The sequence below is a fragment of the Silurus meridionalis genome, chromosome 17, assembly GCF_014805685.1.
Source record: "Silurus meridionalis isolate SWU-2019-XX chromosome 17, ASM1480568v1, whole genome shotgun sequence".
NCBI classification, from domain to species: Eukaryota; Metazoa; Chordata; class Actinopteri; order Siluriformes; family Siluridae; genus Silurus; species Silurus meridionalis.
In genome coordinates, this window is record NC_060900.1 from 24,640,219 (window position 1) to 24,658,665 (window position 18,447).

The 18,447-nt window shown below is 36.5% G+C and overlaps 2 protein-coding genes across 4 annotated transcripts in view; both read right to left on the reverse strand.

Moving 5' to 3' along the window:
- Positions 1 to 1,148, reverse strand: part of sh3gl1b (SH3-domain GRB2-like 1b) — a 32,932-nt gene extending 31,784 nt beyond the window's left edge. For both annotated transcript variants that reach the window (XM_046870587.1, XM_046870586.1), the window contains exon 1: positions 708 to 1,148. In XM_046870587.1, coding sequence (XP_046726543.1) covers positions 708 to 752 — 45 coding nt within the window. In that variant the 5' untranslated portion in view covers positions 753 to 1,148. The remainder of the gene's footprint in view (positions 1 to 707) is intronic.
- An 816-nt stretch (positions 1,149 to 1,964) lies between these two features.
- rorca (RAR-related orphan receptor C a) overlaps positions 1,965 to 18,447 on the reverse strand; it is an 18,860-nt gene continuing 2,377 nt past the window's right edge. For both annotated transcript variants that reach the window (XM_046870584.1, XM_046870585.1), the window contains exons 2-10: positions 12,189 to 12,274; positions 11,284 to 11,425; positions 10,012 to 10,413; positions 9,271 to 9,392; positions 8,939 to 9,071; positions 8,314 to 8,421; positions 7,846 to 7,956; positions 6,447 to 6,559; positions 1,965 to 5,947 (exon numbers count right to left, since the gene is read on the reverse strand). In XM_046870584.1, the coding sequence (XP_046726540.1) occupies positions 5,786 to 5,947; positions 6,447 to 6,559; positions 7,846 to 7,956; positions 8,314 to 8,421; positions 8,939 to 9,071; positions 9,271 to 9,392; positions 10,012 to 10,413; positions 11,284 to 11,425; positions 12,189 to 12,274 (1,379 nt within the window). In that variant the 3' untranslated portion in view covers positions 1,965 to 5,785. The remainder of the gene's footprint in view (positions 5,948 to 6,446; positions 6,560 to 7,845; positions 7,957 to 8,313; positions 8,422 to 8,938; positions 9,072 to 9,270; positions 9,393 to 10,011; positions 10,414 to 11,283; positions 11,426 to 12,188; positions 12,275 to 18,447) is intronic.

The following is an 18,447-nucleotide window of genomic DNA, read 5'->3' on the forward strand; positions in this document are numbered from 1 at the left end:
CGAGGCAAAGCCAAGGCAAGGCGAGATAAGATGAGTTTCAAACCCACAACCCACTCAACATCTAACCGCTCTGCAAACATGACCAACCCAAACCTACTCTCAATAAAGAGGGACGTTTTTATAAAACGTGTGTTACTAATAAAAACATGATTTATTGGGAGCTACAGGTTTTCCCACATCTACACATCTTTCCTTCTCTTTTTTTTTTTTTCTGTCTCACACCGGTTTGAGCAAACGTGGCACATATTTTTTCCTGACCGGTCAAAGCTCAAAACCAGTGTTAATCCTCTACAGGTCACCATTAACCCTGTAAGTTGTGGTAGTTATACAGGGTTATATACCGCTTACTAAACCCCTCATATGCACTTTTACAGTGTTCATTAGTTCACAGGAACTCAGTTGGGGCTTAAAGCACAATATTTCACTGGAACATGAGATTAAACAGGATTTAAGATTGAATCTGGCAGGATTGCTCATACTTGTGCTTGTTTTATGGATTGTATATTCTAAATGTTGTATAGATTCATGCAATGTTATAACCCTGTTATTAACTCTTACTTAACGCTCTATACAGCTTCTTGGGATTGTTATAAGGATACATTGCTTACAGGATTCTTTTAGGTGTTTGAAAACATTTTATAGGTAGTAAAATAGAGTAAAAAGAAGGATATAAACAAACAAACAAACAGATAAACAAACAAACAGACCTGGCTTGCTTTGTAAAACTGCTTCTTCAAACCCGCAACAGACATCTTTGGATCCTTCGGGTTATTTTTCGAAGTAGGAATTTGAACAATTTATTATTAATTTTTGTAATAAATAAAATAAAATCACCCCACACTGGGAAAAAAAGAGTTAATGAGTTAAACAGGCGCAGAAACCCGATCCAATGTTAACGTTAGCTGAGCGACATCCAGAGGAGCGGGCTTCTTCCCAAACCCTCTCGGCTTCTTCTCCTCCTTCTTCTTGTTTATCCTTCCAAAATTGCTATCTTTCTTAAAAAATATATATATATTTTTGGTTTTTTAAAAAAAAATATCCCAGGAAAATACAGTTAAACCGGCCAAGCAGAATACGCCGTCCTGCTTTTTTTTCTTTTTCTTTACAGCTCAATGGAGCCAAAGCAAAGCCTAGCCAGCGGTCCTGTACTCTGGAGTTACCATTCCTTGCGCATGCGCTGTGCGCTGCGCTGCTTGGGAAGATATCGAGGACAACGACGCCCTCTAGTGGCCACAAGCCGTGTACGAGCTGGTTCTTTCTAGAACACGGACAAGAAATGGAAATTAAACGAAATAAGAAAGGAAAAACAGAAAGAAAGAAAGGAAAAAGAACGAAAGAATTAAATGAAGAAAACAGGAAAGAAAAAACGTTTGAGCTTTAAATCTGCAGGTAATGGACAGCTTTGTAAGATAGATAGATAGATAGATAGATAGATAGATAGATAGATAGATAGATAGATAGATAGATAGATAGATAGATAGATAGATAGATGAAGCTGGCCTAATGGATGGATTGACTAAAAGCTCAACAGACCGATAGCTTAGCAGTTACCTTGTGTTTACTCATTCACTAGCAAACATGGCTAACTATTTTATTTGAACACAGCTAACAGCTTTACCAACTCGCTAACACACATACCATAAAGGCCTTTTCCCCAGGCTGTAAACACAAAGTTGAAGACACATTTGTATAGGATGCGTTTGGATGCAGTAGCATAACATTTCCCTTCACTTGAACTAGGAGACCCAAACATGTTCCAGCATTACAATGCCACTGTTAACAAAACTCCATGTAGATATGCTTTACCTGGGGGTTAAACATAAAGCCTTAAATGGCCTGATATAGAGCTCTGACCTCAAACTTAGTTGCTGTATTATGATTCATGATTCATAATTATTTATAATGATGTTTATTTTATGTGACAATTAACATAAATTAGGAGAAGAAGAAAAAACACACCACTGTGATGTGTAAAAAGACCATTTATTACATCTTTAATCCACTTATTTTATCCCCAAAATACAACTGTACATAATGGTTCTCATTTTTGTACAATACTTGTATCTATAAATTATAGTTTTTAAACAATAAAACCAAAAAAAGTAAACAGAAAGATCAGAATTTCTGTTTTTAAAAACATTTTTGAAAAAATATTACTACAATTCACAAAGACGACGACGAATCTACACTGGCGAAAAAAGAGAAACATTGTTGGGGGGATGCAAAAAAAAAAAAAAAAGAAAAAGAAAAACCAAAATTAAAACTTCTGTTCTCACACACACACACACACACACACACACACACACACACACACACACACACATTTAATTTATATTTATATATTTATATAAATATATAGCGAAGCGACACTTCTGTTGGAGAAAACTGTATGGAGCGCAATTCCTAACATGCAGGTTCAAGGGCGTGTTTGTAAATTTGTTTGTGTGCGCATCGAGGAACTAGCAAGATAAGAGCTATGCATCAGTTTGTACACACACACACACACACACACACACACACACACACACACGTACACACACACACACACACACACACACAATCTAAAAATTGATAAATGCTTCATTTCGTAAATTTTCACTTTGCCATTCTATTCTTTACCTTGCAATACATCTGGTAAATACCCCTTAAATCATGCAGGTTTAACTTTTGGACAAAAATCTTCCGCTGCTCCAGTGAATCTACATCCTATCTATTGCACAGTCCCGTTATGACACTGTTGTAAACACCCAGTGAACTGTTTTATAACCATAAGGAAACCAGTAACTAAGTTCAAAAGGTTCACAATTCCAGTGGAACAGAAAAAACAACATGACATTGGAAGCAAGAGTCAAGAGCTGTACTGATGAAAACAAATGTGGATCTTTTCACAGGTCACTACTAAAAAAAAATATTCTGTACCAGATGTTCTTTTAAATTTTAATACTGCTGTTGCAAACATGATAATGTACTTATATGAGTAAACGCTGGTAAATGCAGTTCACTTATTGACCACAAGGAGGCGGCTATTGTCTCCCTAAATCTTAGCTAATGTATTATAATTTGTACAGCGCAACACGATAGTTTATAATAATGTTATTTAAAAAAAAATCTAATTGTTCGTCAGTAATTATTTTACAGGTTACTTTCGGGAAAAAATTTTTTTTAGATGTATAGGATTTAGGTAAGAGTTCATCCCCAAGAGATTCCAAGTATTGTAATTGTAGGCAAAAAGCATACAATGGGCCTAGTTTAGAAAAATAATTTGTGCATTTATTTTTAGTACAGATCTAAAAACTAAATCAAATGTTTTTATTTTATAAAACATGGTCAGGAATTATATAAAATACCTGTACTAAATGCTGTCTTAAACACTGCCTTACGTCTTTAAAAACCAAAACATTTTGAAGTAGATATATTAATGCATAGACATATTACTAAAAATGTAAGCCTTTAGCACTCATTTCCTTTTTGTTTTCCAATATAAGCCTTTAAATAGCAACAAAGGCTCAAATTCTGTAATTTTTAGACTGAGAAGTAAACAGACCGAATTGGCTCTTTAGCTTTACTGCAGCGCCATCTGCTGTTATTTAAAAATAGAGCATAACTGTAATTATATGGAATTGGACAGCTCATTCTGTAGTTGAGGTTTAAAGCACATCTCTGTTCAGCCTGTTTTTATTTTCTCGTTGTGTCTGAACTAGTGTGACTTCGTTGTCTTAAAAAATATGGTGTGGAAAAGAAAACACGTCAGTTTGCTCGAATACACACTCGGAGTCGAAGTGCAGTAAACACCAAAGGGCCGTAACTACACAAAGGAAGAAAAAAAATCATTAAGAAACAGGGAACGATTTGGAGTTTTGTGAAAAAGTGTTGTGCGTTAACGTTTCTCAGTTGTGGAGGTTTAAGATTTGTAAGTGCTATTCACCTAGCAGCATCTCAGCCAGTCTGTCAGAATGATGATGATTATTATTATTGTAACACCCTATTCATACTACTGTATTTTCCAGATAAGCAGGCTAATAGTGGCTGCAGAAATCAGTTCTGTGGTAATTTTGGAGTTTGAATAAAAATGAATCCACTTTATAAAAATAGTTTCAACTAACATTTTGTGTAACCTTAATATTGCTTGTGACTAGCTAGTCATGCTATTGAGGCATTTCTAAATGTCTAACATGAGCTAGCTACAACAAAAAATATATATAATTCTTGCTTGGCTTGACTAATAGCATCTACAATATGATTTGACTGATCTCTATTACTTAAACAATAAAGTCACTTCCTGTCAGTGCAGCATTGATGCAAGAGGTGAAAAGGCAACAAAAGTTTATATTTTATGCCAAAAAAAAAAAAAAAATGCAGTTCAACTATAGTTAGTTCGCCAGAGCACCACAAACACTTTAAAACCACTAAAAAAAAATAAATATAAAAAATTTAACACGATAATGATAAAGCTGTGTTGGTTTGCTGGTATGCTTATAGTCTGGAAAATAGGTACTACTTTACACATCACTGCTCTTCTTTAATAATTCATTTTCTATTGTCTGTATATATATTTTCTAATTTGAAATGCAATATATAAACTGTGTTTCAGAAAAATCTAAATGTTACACCTTTTATTCTATTGTGGCATTTCCAGGAAATAACAATAAGTGAACAGCAAAAAAGATGCAATAAAGGGTCAGAATGAAGACCTCATCCAATGTGTACACAGGCTTGCTGGAGCGCTGGGTTTGTTTTTAGCTAAACACTGCTGAAGATACAAAGCTAAAAGAATACTTTACTGGTCCTTGAGGCAGTGCTGCATTTCCACTGCATTAAAAAATTAGTAGGGAAAAAAAAAGTGTCATATCCCACTGAGTCTCTTAGAGATTTAATCTGTGATTCTACCATATGCACCTGTTCTGTACTGTGCAAATTGTTCTGATACAGTCATGGCCATGCCCTTGACTTCCTGTAGTGGGTAAAAAAAAATATTTAAAATTATAAATCATTATTAAAATTAAAATATATATATTTTTAAATGCATGGGTGTTGACCAGTTTGTAAAATAAAACACATCAAAGAAAGTTCAATAACTGATTTAGTTAGCTATCTAAAGTCAGGTAAACGTAATGGAAAAAATACAGCTTACTATGAATAAATTGTATGATTCGGCAACCCTATTAACAGTGCAACTCCATTACAGTTTTCTTGCAGTTACCAGCCTGATGATGTATGCAATCCCCATGGCAACATTAACATGGTCAAGAAACATAGTTGGTTTCTGTCAATCATGTTCTAGATATCGACTCATCTCAACCAGGTTGGTTTTGTAAACTGGGATTGTTAACAAACTAAGCTGTTCAAATAGGCGGAACATTTAGACGGCATTGTTTCTTCTTGACGGAATTATAGCTACATGTTATGCACAGTGTAGGTCAATATCATTTCTAAGTATATGTCCGCTGGTGAATGCAAGTTAGCCACCATTTTTCCAGCATCGAATTGTGAACTTGGTCAGTTAGATTTTTTTTCCTTGTCAGTTTAAAAAAGATCGGCCTCTGCTTCACTGCTTTAAAAGCTCCTTCGGTTATTTAACCGGGGCAGCACCGTCAATCGCCTGTTAAAAAAGAGCTCAGAGAAAAGGATTGTGGGTTTCAGAGTCCAAAAGTGTAGTGTGCAGGATTGTCAGTGAGCGGCTGGTCTGTTAATCTACCAGTCCTTCTTTCCTACATCTCCTTATCTATCTGTCTCTGTCCTCTCTCTGTTTCGTACATTCACCAGTGACAATCTGGTGTCCTTTTGTTTAGCCCTTGGTGGAATCGGGGAAGAAGTTCTCGCTCACAAACACCTCCCGATACAGCGGAGGGAAGCTGCAGGCTGTTTCTGGGTGAAGCAGGTGGAAGAACTCCAGCTTATCGATGTGGAGGTTACAGATGGACTTTATCACGGGTAGTTTAGCCAGCATCTAAAGATAAGAGGAAAAAAAGTTCATAGTCTTTTAATGTTGTAAATTTGGTATAATTATACCATTAACATATCTGTCTGTAATCTCTCTAATAATCTTTCTGTCTGTCTGACTGTTTTGTTTTTGTTTTATTTAGAGTGGCAGACACTATATATAAATCAAGTAATGGAAAAAAAAGGATAATGTTTATCCATTCAGTCAGTTTTTCACTTTTTTTCCACTGCAAACATCTATCGCAGCTTTAATTTGTCAAAGCTGGTAAATGACTGTCGTATGAGATTATAATCCACAGCTAGGTGTGAGGCTTTGCACCATTTTAAGGCATTCTACTTCACCTCAGAAAATTATTCACATCTGCATCATGCAGTAAAATCCTGTAACACCTAGCTGTGGAATATCACCTTACATATTAATGTATATCTTTTCTTCTTGGAAGGCAGGATGTAATTGCAGTGTACACATTCGAAAATTATGGTAAAAAACTGTGTATAATATGTACCTTGTCGAGTTTGTGCTCGTTGGCGCCATCTCTGTTTAAGCAGCACTGTAGCGCCTGATAAACCTTCTCCTGCAGCCTCTGAACCTGCTGTCTGTCTGTAAGCCAGGGCCGATCTAATACACACACACACATACACACACACATCCATAAAAACCTCTGCAAATCTCCTAACCTCGACTCTCATGTCAACAAGCTCAATAAAGCCGTTGGTGATACACAATTATCATCTCAATTCAAGGCAACTTCTCATCCATATACGTTTACACACAGTATCTGTTCCCTCTCGCTTTCATTCACTCTTACTTTCTATCTCATTCTATTGCTATTACACTCTTTTCTCTCTCTTTCAAAATGTCTTGCAATCACTCTCACTGTTTATTACTATCTTTCACTCCTCTCTTTGTTTCACTCTCTATTACTTTCTTACACTCTCACTCTCTATTAATTTATATTACTCTCACTCTGTTCATTTCTATTCCTCTTCTTCTCTCTGCTTCTCACTCTATTAATTTCTATTACTCTAACTCACTTCCTTTCACTCTATTACTGTATTACTCACTCTCTTTCTCTCTTCCACTCACTCTATTACTTTCTATTACTCTCACTCTTAACGTCTGAATCTGTTACATTCTATTACTCTCACTCTGTCCTCCTCTCAATCATTTTACTTTCTACTAATCGTACTCTCTTTTGCTTTAAATTACTCACTCTATCTTCCTCTCGCACCTTATTACTTTCTCTTCCTCTCACACTTTATTTTCTTTTACTCACTCTATTATTTTCTCTTAGTTTCTCTCTCACTTACTCATTTCCTTACTTCCTCACTCACTCTTATTCCTACACTTACTCTTTCTGTCTCACTCTCTCTTACTCTCACTCTCCTTTTCACTCAGTCACTGACACCTACACTTCTATTACGCTCACTCTCTCTTACTCTCAGTCTCCTTTTCTCTCAGTCACTGATGCCTACATTTTCTTTTTCTCTCAGTCACTCTATTACTAATTTCCTTACTCTCTTGCACACTATTATTCTTACATTTACTTTTGCTTTCTCACTCTTTCTGATGATCTTACTCGCTCAAAAAACTAGCTGAAGAACTCTGGCAATTCTAGTAATGAGCCAGTCTGTTTTGCTCTGCAAACATGAACAATAGATTTACCATCTCAATCCTAGCTAGATGTGAGGCTTTACACCAATGTAATGCACTCTGCATCATCTCAGGCTGTTCTGATTTGCCTCGCCTTCACCTCGCATCTCTGAATCATGCAGTAACCTCCTGTAACTTCTCAGCTAGCCTTCAATTATCTTTCACATACTGCAGATTTTGTATAATATGCAGCTAGCGTCAGTACAAATAAAATGTTATATATTGGATTTGAGTTGATTAAGAAGGAAGACCTGGAGAGAATAGAACAGCGGCACTAAACAAAGCCATTTCTTCTTCCGTTAGCTGCAGGCGGCTCATCAGTTTAGCGAGTTCAAACACAGCGTTCACCAGGTCATCACAACCTACAGGGCAAAATAACACACTGGGTAAAACTTCGGAAATGTGTTCCCATGATCCGCCACATCGCGGCTCTCGAGCTCCGACTGGATGATTGGCAAACACAACACCAGGTCAGGTGGAGAAACTGGCACTGGCGCTTTAATCTAATGCAGTAATTAAATAAATTAACGTGAACAAGGAATTTATATTTTAATTATACAGTACATGCGCCAAGCAAATACAGGATATTCAGGTTTGAGAGTATCATGAGAGTGAGAGAGAGAAAAATAACAATTCTGCAGTTGTTATTAATGCAAAGTACGTGGCATTTGGTGCCAATGTTGGCATTTTCTGAGTCACACCCTGTGAACGACACTTACCAAGAGCTTTGAAGAGCTGAACACTTGCAAACTTCCCATTGAAGAGCACCGTGTGGTTCGCAGGGTTGTAGGCTCGACACATCTGAATCAGCAGCACGCTCAGACATCCTGCAAAGAGAGTGAGAGAAAAAGAGAAAGAGTGAGACACAGAGAGAGAGAGAGAGAGAGAGAGAGCGAAAAAGAGAGAGAGAGAGAGAGAGAGAGAGAGAGAGAGAGAAGTCCAAACAAATCTGTGTGAAAATGTTTAAATGTGTGGGTGTTCTCTTTACTGAGATAGTGAACTCAGTGTTTTTATTTCAATGTGAAACTGAAGTAAAGAGGAAAAACACTCAATAAACACTGCACTGAAAAAAAAAAAAAAAGAAAGGTGATCATTCAAACACAAACAATACATAATGCAGAGGATTATACAGCTTTATGGAAATATCAAACGAAATAAACTGCTTAAAAAAAAGCAGAAATGTCCAGAGGATTCTGTGAATGTGCTAAATGAAGTACAGTGAACTTCAGTACACATAGTAAAAGTCAAGCTTATACAAAATTTCCATAGAAACATGACATTCCGGATGCTTCCAAAGAAATATCCTGTATCTCTGTTTGTAAGAGTGTGTGTGTGTTCTCTGACCTGCTTTAAGCAGGATGATCTGGTCGTTCTGACACAGCTCCATGAAGCCAGAGATGCGCTTGGCGAACTCCACCACATACTGGATGGCGTTAGTGAGGTGCGCCACACACTGCTGCCACATCACCTCAGTCGGCTGTACAGGAAACAACAGAGTGTGTTCACTTCCTACATATCTCACATCTCAATGTGTGAATCTAAAACACTCCATTATGAGGTCTGAATTACAGGATATGTTGCCACCACATTACTACAATATTATAAAGCACAGTGTTTTAGTGATTGACTGGTTAGTTGAGCGATAGATTGATTTGAGATTTTAGGGGAATGAGTACCTTGTTCTGGTACGTGCGAGTCTCCTCGGCTGAGTACAGGTTCCACACAAGCCGTTTCAGGTCCTCTGTACTGTACTGACTCGTCTCTATGTGTGATTTCACCACACTCTGGGCGATGCGCTCTGCAAACACAACACACCCACATACACACGAGTGAATACCCCATAGCACAATCTTATAATCGAAAAAGCACTTTATCACCACAATTAACCAAATTAAATCAACCAAAAAATCATTTATGTATTCAAATAAAGAAGTGAGAAATATGTTAATTCAGGCTAGGTGATGCCAAGACCCTTATACTGTAGGTAGACAGCTATCTAGCTAGAGAGTTAATGAGTGAGTAAATAAGTGAGTGAGTGAGTGTAAGTTACAGGAGAGAAACAGAGAGAGAGAGAGAGAGAGAGAGAGAGAGAGAGAGAGAGAGAGAGAGAGAGAGAGAGGGCAAGAGCAAGAAATAAACAGATAGAGAGACAGAGAGTGAATATGTTATAGCATAGCATAGCATGATAGCTATCTAGATAGATAGATAGATAGATAGATAGATAGATAGATAGATAGATAGATAGATAGATAGATAGATCTAATCTAAATGGATCTAAAAGTTGTGTCCAGTGTCAGCTTTTTGGAACATTATGAGTTAAAATGCAGTTTGATGTTCTCCGATATGTTCAGGACAGAGGAGTACACGTTTGTCGGTGTTGTGTGCTATGACATTAGTGAGCAGGCTATGAAACTGACCCATCTCGAGTAGTAAGAATCCCTCTTTGAGTGGTGAAAGTCCAAGGTGTTCTTGTTTAAACTCTGTGGAGCCATTTGAGGATGAGTTACTGCCTTCTCCGCTGCTCCCCTCTCCGTTCGCCCTGTTGTTGCCCTGCAGCTCCAGGCCGCAATACTCGTCCTCTGGAGTCAGGGGCAGGTCTAACAGCAGGCCTCCAAGGTCGTCGAGGTCACTGCTGAGGGCTGCGCTGGAGCTGCGGCTGCAGGTTCCTATGTTTCCGTCGTGGCTCTTCTCCCCGGGTTCCTCGCCCACTTCGCCTGAGGACACGATGTTGCTGATGCATTCCTGACCCTGCTGGTGTTTCTGCACCTCAGCGTACAGGCTGTCCCGCTGCTTCTTAGACATACGGCCGAACTTCACAGCTGAAAGACAGAAAGAGAGTAAAAAAGGAAGACACATCAAGAGAGGTCAGAATAATATATTTTAATGCACAAAGCTGTGTTCGCTTAACATTCTAGATTCTCAAGTGCATAGTGTCAAATATAATGTACAATGTGTGAGTTGAGACACCGCCTTACACTAATCACAGTCCACAGATTGCTCATCACTTCCATTCTGTTATTCGTAACTCAAGACCTTTTAACATCATTAATTTGTCATTTCAAACTGAATAAAGTGTGTGGATTTATGATCCTAATGAATGTTTAATGTCTATGTGAGGAATGAAACACTCTTTGTTGAGATACAGGAAATTAATCAGTGATGAATTGGTACAATGATGCTGATGACTTAAAGATACTGTTATTCCCCCAAAATGATAGCAGAGAATGATGTATTTTATATGATAAAATGGACAATTATAATTATGTATTGATAAGTATAGTTGAATGTACAGGAACATTCATTAAACAAGTTGGTTCAGGTTGTCATTTACGTAAAAAAATGAGACAACCTTCCTCCAGAACCCTGTTGCTACACTAAACAACATAGAGCTACAACACATAACACAAAGCTACATAAAGTGCATCGAGTGCAATCTAGTGCAAACAGTGCAGACAAAAAACAGTACAGACAGACAGTATAGACAGACAGACAACACAAGACAGTGTGGGACAAAACACATAACACAAGATAGTGCCAACCAGTAAACCCACTGTATACTCTGAATATACAGTGCAGTGCAAAAACATGGTTAAGGAATATGATAGGAATATGATATGAATATCACTAGCACTACAGGCAGAGCTGCTGATATTAATTTAACACAAATAGATGTGTAAAGTTGGTCTTACCGTCACGGCTCATGCCGAGTGCCAGACATTTCTGCAGCCGGCAGTGCTGACACCGGTTCCTGTTCGTCCGATCGATCACACAGTTTCTCTGCCGAGAGCATGAGTACATGGCATTGTTTTGCTGACTGCGTCGGAAAAAACCCTGTAGAGGAGATATCGTATTATATCATTATTTACAGCTAACAAACTGCAAAACTGCCACAAAACCCTGAGGTAATGCGTTGCCAATATTTCAGACAAAGAAAAAAAGAAAAGTTTTGAAAAAAATATCAACAAACAGCATCCATACAATAATTTTTTATAAAAATAAATAAATAAATAAACAAAAAACCCCAAAACAATACATACCACAATATCTGTATGACAATATAAACAATATATCGAGGTATCAGCAAGCTATAGTTTCAACTATGAATTGAGCTGAATTTTATTGTGGGCTCATAATCAATATGTAGAAATAAAGTAATAAATACAATTTGGACATGTGTTTAACTTTAAGAATGGAACATGATAAAAAGGACATGGATTTATTCAAAGACCTTTCTTACAGTCAATGGAATGGAAAACTTTTAGGAAACTGGTAAATAAAAATAAAAAACAAAAGAAGATGTACTTTTTGAGTATATAAAAAGTGAAAAATGTAACATTATTCTTTCAAAGCAGCAAGAAAATATCTCTATTTAATAATAATTTATTTTAAAACATAATTAATAAATATAATAGGTGATACAAGATAATCAAAACAACAAACAATACACAAATATTAGAAATAAATATTAAGCATTAATGAAGTTAAAACTATTAAATCATTCTGATTGAATTTATTGGCACCATAATTTAGTACAGAAAAAAAAAGAAAAACAGAAAGAAAGAATTTTTTTTTTTAATGCACAAGTTTACGTTACCTTACATCCTTCACATGTGATCACTCCATAATGGATTCCTGATGATTTGTCCCCACAGATCTTACAGGGGATCACTGCAATTTGAGCTGAAGGAGGGAGGAAAAATGAGAAAGAAAGAGAGAGAGAAAGAGAGAGATGTTACTGAGCTGACCTCTCAAGTGTCAGAAATACTAAGCAGAGTACAGGTTCAGTGACCACACTCTGGCCATAGAGAAGGGCACAGTGACACAAACAAACATGACTTCCTTTGAAAGAGAGTGTGTGCAGATGTAATACTGGTGAGGTCGATACACAGGAACCTTTTACAATGCAATGGAAAAATATTTTGAAATAGTTTTTTAACTCTTCTCACAATTTGGCAGCCAATCAGGAGAAGAGCAGGTGCAGGCGTTAGTGAGGGGGAGAAATCACGCTCACCTCTCACAGGACCATTACACACTCAACATGTATCTTATTGATCCATCTCTCCATATTTAGAATTATATTTTTACTCATTTTATTTTGTTTATTTACACTTTGCATTTGTTTACACTTTTCTCTTCATTCTTTTCTACTTTGTCATCAATGCATGTAAACAATCATGACCCTATCTTTTGATAAGCAAAAAAAAAAAAAAAAAAAAAAAAAAAAAACCTTCTACTGAGAAGCAGAGATGGAACCTTTATTTGCAAAACCCTTTGGACGTGAATAGATGTATCTGTTTTAATCCGCTGTATCTAATAGGGTGGAAACAAAGAGTCTATGTAGCGGTGTGGTAAAGTTGAGTGTGTTCCTGGAAAAATACCCCTGAAAAAATCCCACTAAACCATTGCATATAAAGAGAAAGCCCAAGGCAATGTCTTAAAATCCACCCCGAAGTTTCAGAGACAATCTGTTCTCTAGTTCTTCTGCTTATCTAAACTCTGGAGTTCTCTCTGTACTGTAAGAGCTGCTAATGAGGATCGAGGGATGTTGTAAAATTTGCTTTGCTGAGAGAAAGAAAGACAGAGAGAAAGCAAGAGCTAGATAGATAGATAGATAGATAGATAGATAGATAGATAGATAGATAGATAGATAGATAGATGAGTGCGTGAGTACACTCGAAGTGAACATGCCAAAACTATAGCCAAAGTATCAATATTTTTGTGTGCACACCAGCGTTATCCAGCACTGCCATAATGACATCAAAGAGCTGCTGGATGTTAGACACATGCCGCTTCTCTGCGTTCCGCTTGGATCCCCACAGATGCTTAATAGAGTTCAGGTCTGGAAACATACTTGGTCAATCCATCACCTTCACCTGAACTCCTGAAGCAAGGCAGTTGTCATCCCGACAGTGTGTTTGGGGTCGTCATTATGTTGGAAAACTTTCGTTCAGCCCAGTTTCTGAAATGTGGGCGTCATGTTCTGCTTCAGAATGTCACAATACATGTTGGAATCAATGTTTCCCTCAATGAAGTGCAGTTACCCAGAACCAGCAGCCCTCATGCAGCCCCAAACCATGATGCTTCCACTAACATGCTTGACTGTAGGCAAGACACAATTTACTTGGTTCTACTCATCAGGGCGTTACCACACATGCTGGACATCATCTAAACCCAAACAAGTTTATCTTAGTCTTATCAGACCACAGGACATGATTTCGGTAATTCATGCTCTTGGACATGTTGTCTTCAGCAATTTGTTTGTGGGCCAGCTTTAGACGGCCAGTCAGAAGAGTCTTCCCTATGGGACGAAGGCCATGCAAACAGACTTGTTGCAGTGTGCGGCGTATTGTCTGAGCACTGACAAGCGGACCTTCTGCTCGTGCAACTTCTAAAGTAATGCTGGCAGCCAGCACTCATGCGTCTGTTTTTTAAAGTCAGCTTCTCTGTAGCTGACACACAGCTTGAAGACTCAACTTCTTTGATCGACCCTTGCGAGGCTTGTGCTAGCTCTAGTTTCTTTTTTATACCCCTGGTGTATGTTTTCAAGTTTAAAAATATTAATAAAAAATGCACTCAAAGAGATTAAACAAACGAGGTCTACCACTTGATACGTTCCTGAGGGAAGTCAGAATTTAACTATGTTCAGTACATAAAAAGGATAGCATTCGGTGTACTGTACTGGAAGCCCTGGACTGAAATATTTCGGTAGGAATACGTGTATATAATATATATTCTGAGAGATAAAGCAAGAGAGAGGGAGAGAAAATATGTTACAACAGAGCAGAGCAAGAATATGTTAGTGTGTGTGTGTGTGTGTGTGTGTGTGTGTGTGTGTGTGTTTATAAAGTGTGTTTATAAAGTTAAGCTATAAGGGCTGTCAAAATTAATGTTAACGCAAATTAGTTTTGACAGCACTGATTTTTATCAATGAGCGATTAATGCAGCACACATTTCTGTTCGACAATTTTTTGTAAACATTAAACCCTTTAACACGACACACATTTATTTATCAATGCCCTTTCGTTACACAGATTTTTTTTTAACTCTACCTAAAAATTCATAATTTTTCATCACTAAACATTTGTTTTACTGAAGCGCCAAGTCTCAAGTCAAGCATCACAATTAACAATGATGTGCACATCTGGCAATTAAAAACGTCCACGTGGAAACATTGCAAACGTTTCATTTGGTGTCCTGATGATTTCTGTAATTTAAAACACCGCACTTAAACATTTACAAGTAAAATATTTACAAGAATATTTTGTCTTCATGCTCTATGTTCAGTATGGTCTCACTAATAATAAACATACATTTCCATAATTATTCCAATATTTGTCCATGTTCATGTTCATTAGAGTATTAAACACTTAAGTATTCATTTTAGGTACATTTAGAACTGATAAAAATGTGTGATTAAGTTGTGCTTAATCACAAGTTAACTCATGACATTAATCATGCGATTAAATGTGATTAAATATTTTAATCAATTGACACATGGAAGATATCAAAAACAAGTCCCTTTCTATCCTCCTTCAGACTATTATATAAACACTAGTTGGCCACATTCAGCAAGTGCAATCAGTTGAAGGAAGGAGGAGATGGTTACCATAGCAACCATAATGATTTCTCCCTGTTTGGTCCCACCCCTTTTCTTCGAACTGGTACACACAGAGACAATAAGCCTCTGATTGGTCAGGATACATAACAAGCAAAAGGTCTTTAACCGTCTCCATATTCCGATATTCCGTCTCCATACTACCCTGTCCTCTAAATTTGTTTTTTTTTTCTTTCTTCTTCCTATATACACCCCATGTCCCTCCTCTGCACATTACCAAACCATCTCAATCTTCTCTCTCACCACGTCCCATAACAGTATGTTCTGAAGTGTTTTACTCCTCTTAAACCATAGGAATTTGCCAGAAAGTACAACTTTTATTTAATGACATTTAATTCTTTTTTTCCATTTATAGTTGCATTAAACATTGCGAAATGTCAACATAACAAATCTATAGCCATCAAAAAAAACAAAATGCAGGTCGTCATGTTACCAAGCAGGTTGAGATTGCATAAGAGCGTAAACACCTCCTTCCTGAGGATGATCTCCATGATTTAACACTGGAGACTCCCCACTGACGATGTTACATGTTTTGAAAATCCGTTTGGACGAGTGGCTACTATAGAAACACTACTGTATTGAAACCTTAAAAGAAGTCTGTTAATGCACTTGTTTTCTTCAGCATATTCTTTAAAATGTGCTAATATCTTGCTGTTGTTTAGGACTTGTGACAGCACGTCAGAAACATGAACTCAGAGCTTGCTCGTAAAACTATTTTTATCTCACGGCTCCACCGCAGAGACAAGCCTTTACCAGGCTGTTATACCCAGGCCAGAATACTCTTTAAAGATATATATCAATCTTTAAAAACATATTTTTTGAATTTGTATTATATTATGCAAATTTGTTGAAATTGTTTCCTCGTGACTAAACTGTCTGGTTTCAACGACTCGCCTTATTGGTGATTAATGTGGAAAATAAAAGTATTTTTGGGCAACCCAGTGCTACCGGTTTAGGCGCTTGGTTATGTAACTCTGCAGCTTTGAACAGAAGACGCGGTTTCATGGGCTATTTGAATTTCACAGCAAACAATATTGGTTTTGCATTATTCTTCAAATTATGCGTCTTCGCCTGTGATTTTCATTTGTTGTTCGTTTGGTTTTATAATCAGTTTTCCAAAAAAAAAATCACATTTATTTTTACTACGTAAACTAAAATTTTTTTTTATTTTATTTCAAATTTTTATTAGATTTATGATTTAAATAAATATAATCCTTTTTTCCCTCAAAAATCTGGACAGTAAATATCATAAAGTGTACAGAATACTGTGCTCTGAGGTTATATTAAGTGGCATATTATTAAGAAGAAAGTAACACTGCACACGGTTTCTAAAGTGTTTCTGAAGGCGCATACACATAAATGAAAGAACGAAAAAGAATTTGCCAAGAGTTTTAATCAAATCCAAGGATGTAACCCATTAATCACAGTCATACTTTATATACACTGCAAAAAAAAGAAAAAAAAACTGAGAAAAAAAATATTCCTTTCAATTTCTCTAGCAAAAACAGCCTATTCACCTGCCATTAAAAGGGATTCCAATGCTGGTGTTTTTTTATACCCTATGTAAGAAGCAAACACTGTGAATGGAGAACCATTTCTGATGAATTGGAAGAACTCTGCAATTGAGGAGGTTTTAAAATGGCCGACTACCTGATTTCTTGATCACTGCGTTGAAAAGTGAACTAGGGAGTGGACCGAGACGCACCTCACCTCAGGCTTAATTAAAGGCAGTATGTTTGATTAAACAGAGGGATGGTATGTAATCCATAACATTGTCCTATACATAATTAACCATGTGACTGATTAAACCTGAAGCAGAACCTGAGCTGGAAAAGTGAGACGGTGGAATGACACCACTGTGACTCGTGAAATATTCACACAGGAGATGAAACTCTTCTTCAGTATAAGTAACAGGAGTGAATTAAAGCTCTGGATGTGTGCTGGCATTTAATTAGTCCCCACAAACTACAGAGAACAATAAAAAACTTCACTAATATATTTTTATAGTTGATTTTTGCTTCTTTTACTTATTTTTTTTTTTTTAGATTCTGAATTATATAAACATCTGTACTTTTGTATTTTTAATTAATTATTTGTTTTTATTATTACTAATGTTCAGATTTGTAATTTAGTTGATTTTAATTCAATAAAATTCCACAGACACTCTGACATCTGTAAGATTTCCTTTTTTTTTATAGTAATACTTTAAACACCAACATAAACAATAACCACTGGCAGGTTTAGAGAGCAGTAACGGCAGCCGAGGCCGAGGCAGGCTGAGGCAGAGTCAGTAACAGCCTACTGTACTCACTCATAAAACGTTAACACGCGGTCCCGGATCTTTAAGTCGAGCCTTTGTTCTTAAGTGTGTGTTGGTAAAAGAGATGAAATAGAGTGAGATTTAGTCGGATTACACATTGAGCACATTTTAAAACCAAAATGAAAAAGAACATGCTGATGTACAACTTTTAGCTTAGTCCCAAACATGAACGGTGAGCAACTTATTGTCATAAGCAAACATCAAGCTTACAGATAGACTATTCATTATTATATGGACAATATAGACTAACGCACATTTACTGTTCTGATTGGTTCGGCACTGTCATGTTTGCTTTCTCATTGTGTTGTGTTGTGTTGTTCGTGCAATTTATGTAGCACATTGGTCCCGGAGGAGCGTTGAAACTTTTCACTGTGCTGTGTACTGTATATGGTTAAAATGGAAATAGAAGCCACTTAGTCTAATTGAACAATAAATAAAAATATTTTTAGAATGCGAATAAGATGCACAAACACTTTCATTTGGAAATGTATTTCATAACTACCCAACTCTAATGTACAACTGTCAACTAAAACCTAGTTAATTTTCATACTAAAATGTAAGAACAATTAATATATATGAATATATAATAATAAAGAAATCAAGAATAACACAAAATAAATAAGAAATGCATAATTGTTAGCTCAGACTCCAACACAGCTATAACTACCAATACAAAATGTCAGATATCTTGAGAGACATTTTCATGCATTAGTTTTTTGACCAAAATTGTCATAAAAACTGACTTAAAAAAGGCATCAAAAAATACATTTAAAATCTTTTTTATTTTGACAAATTTTCAGAGATTTGATGAACAGTTACATAAGTTCCTGAAGGCTACTGAAAAGTATACAAGTGTAAAAAAATATATAAAAATAACGGCCTCCAGATGTTTTGAGAATTTGATCAAATATTTAGCAG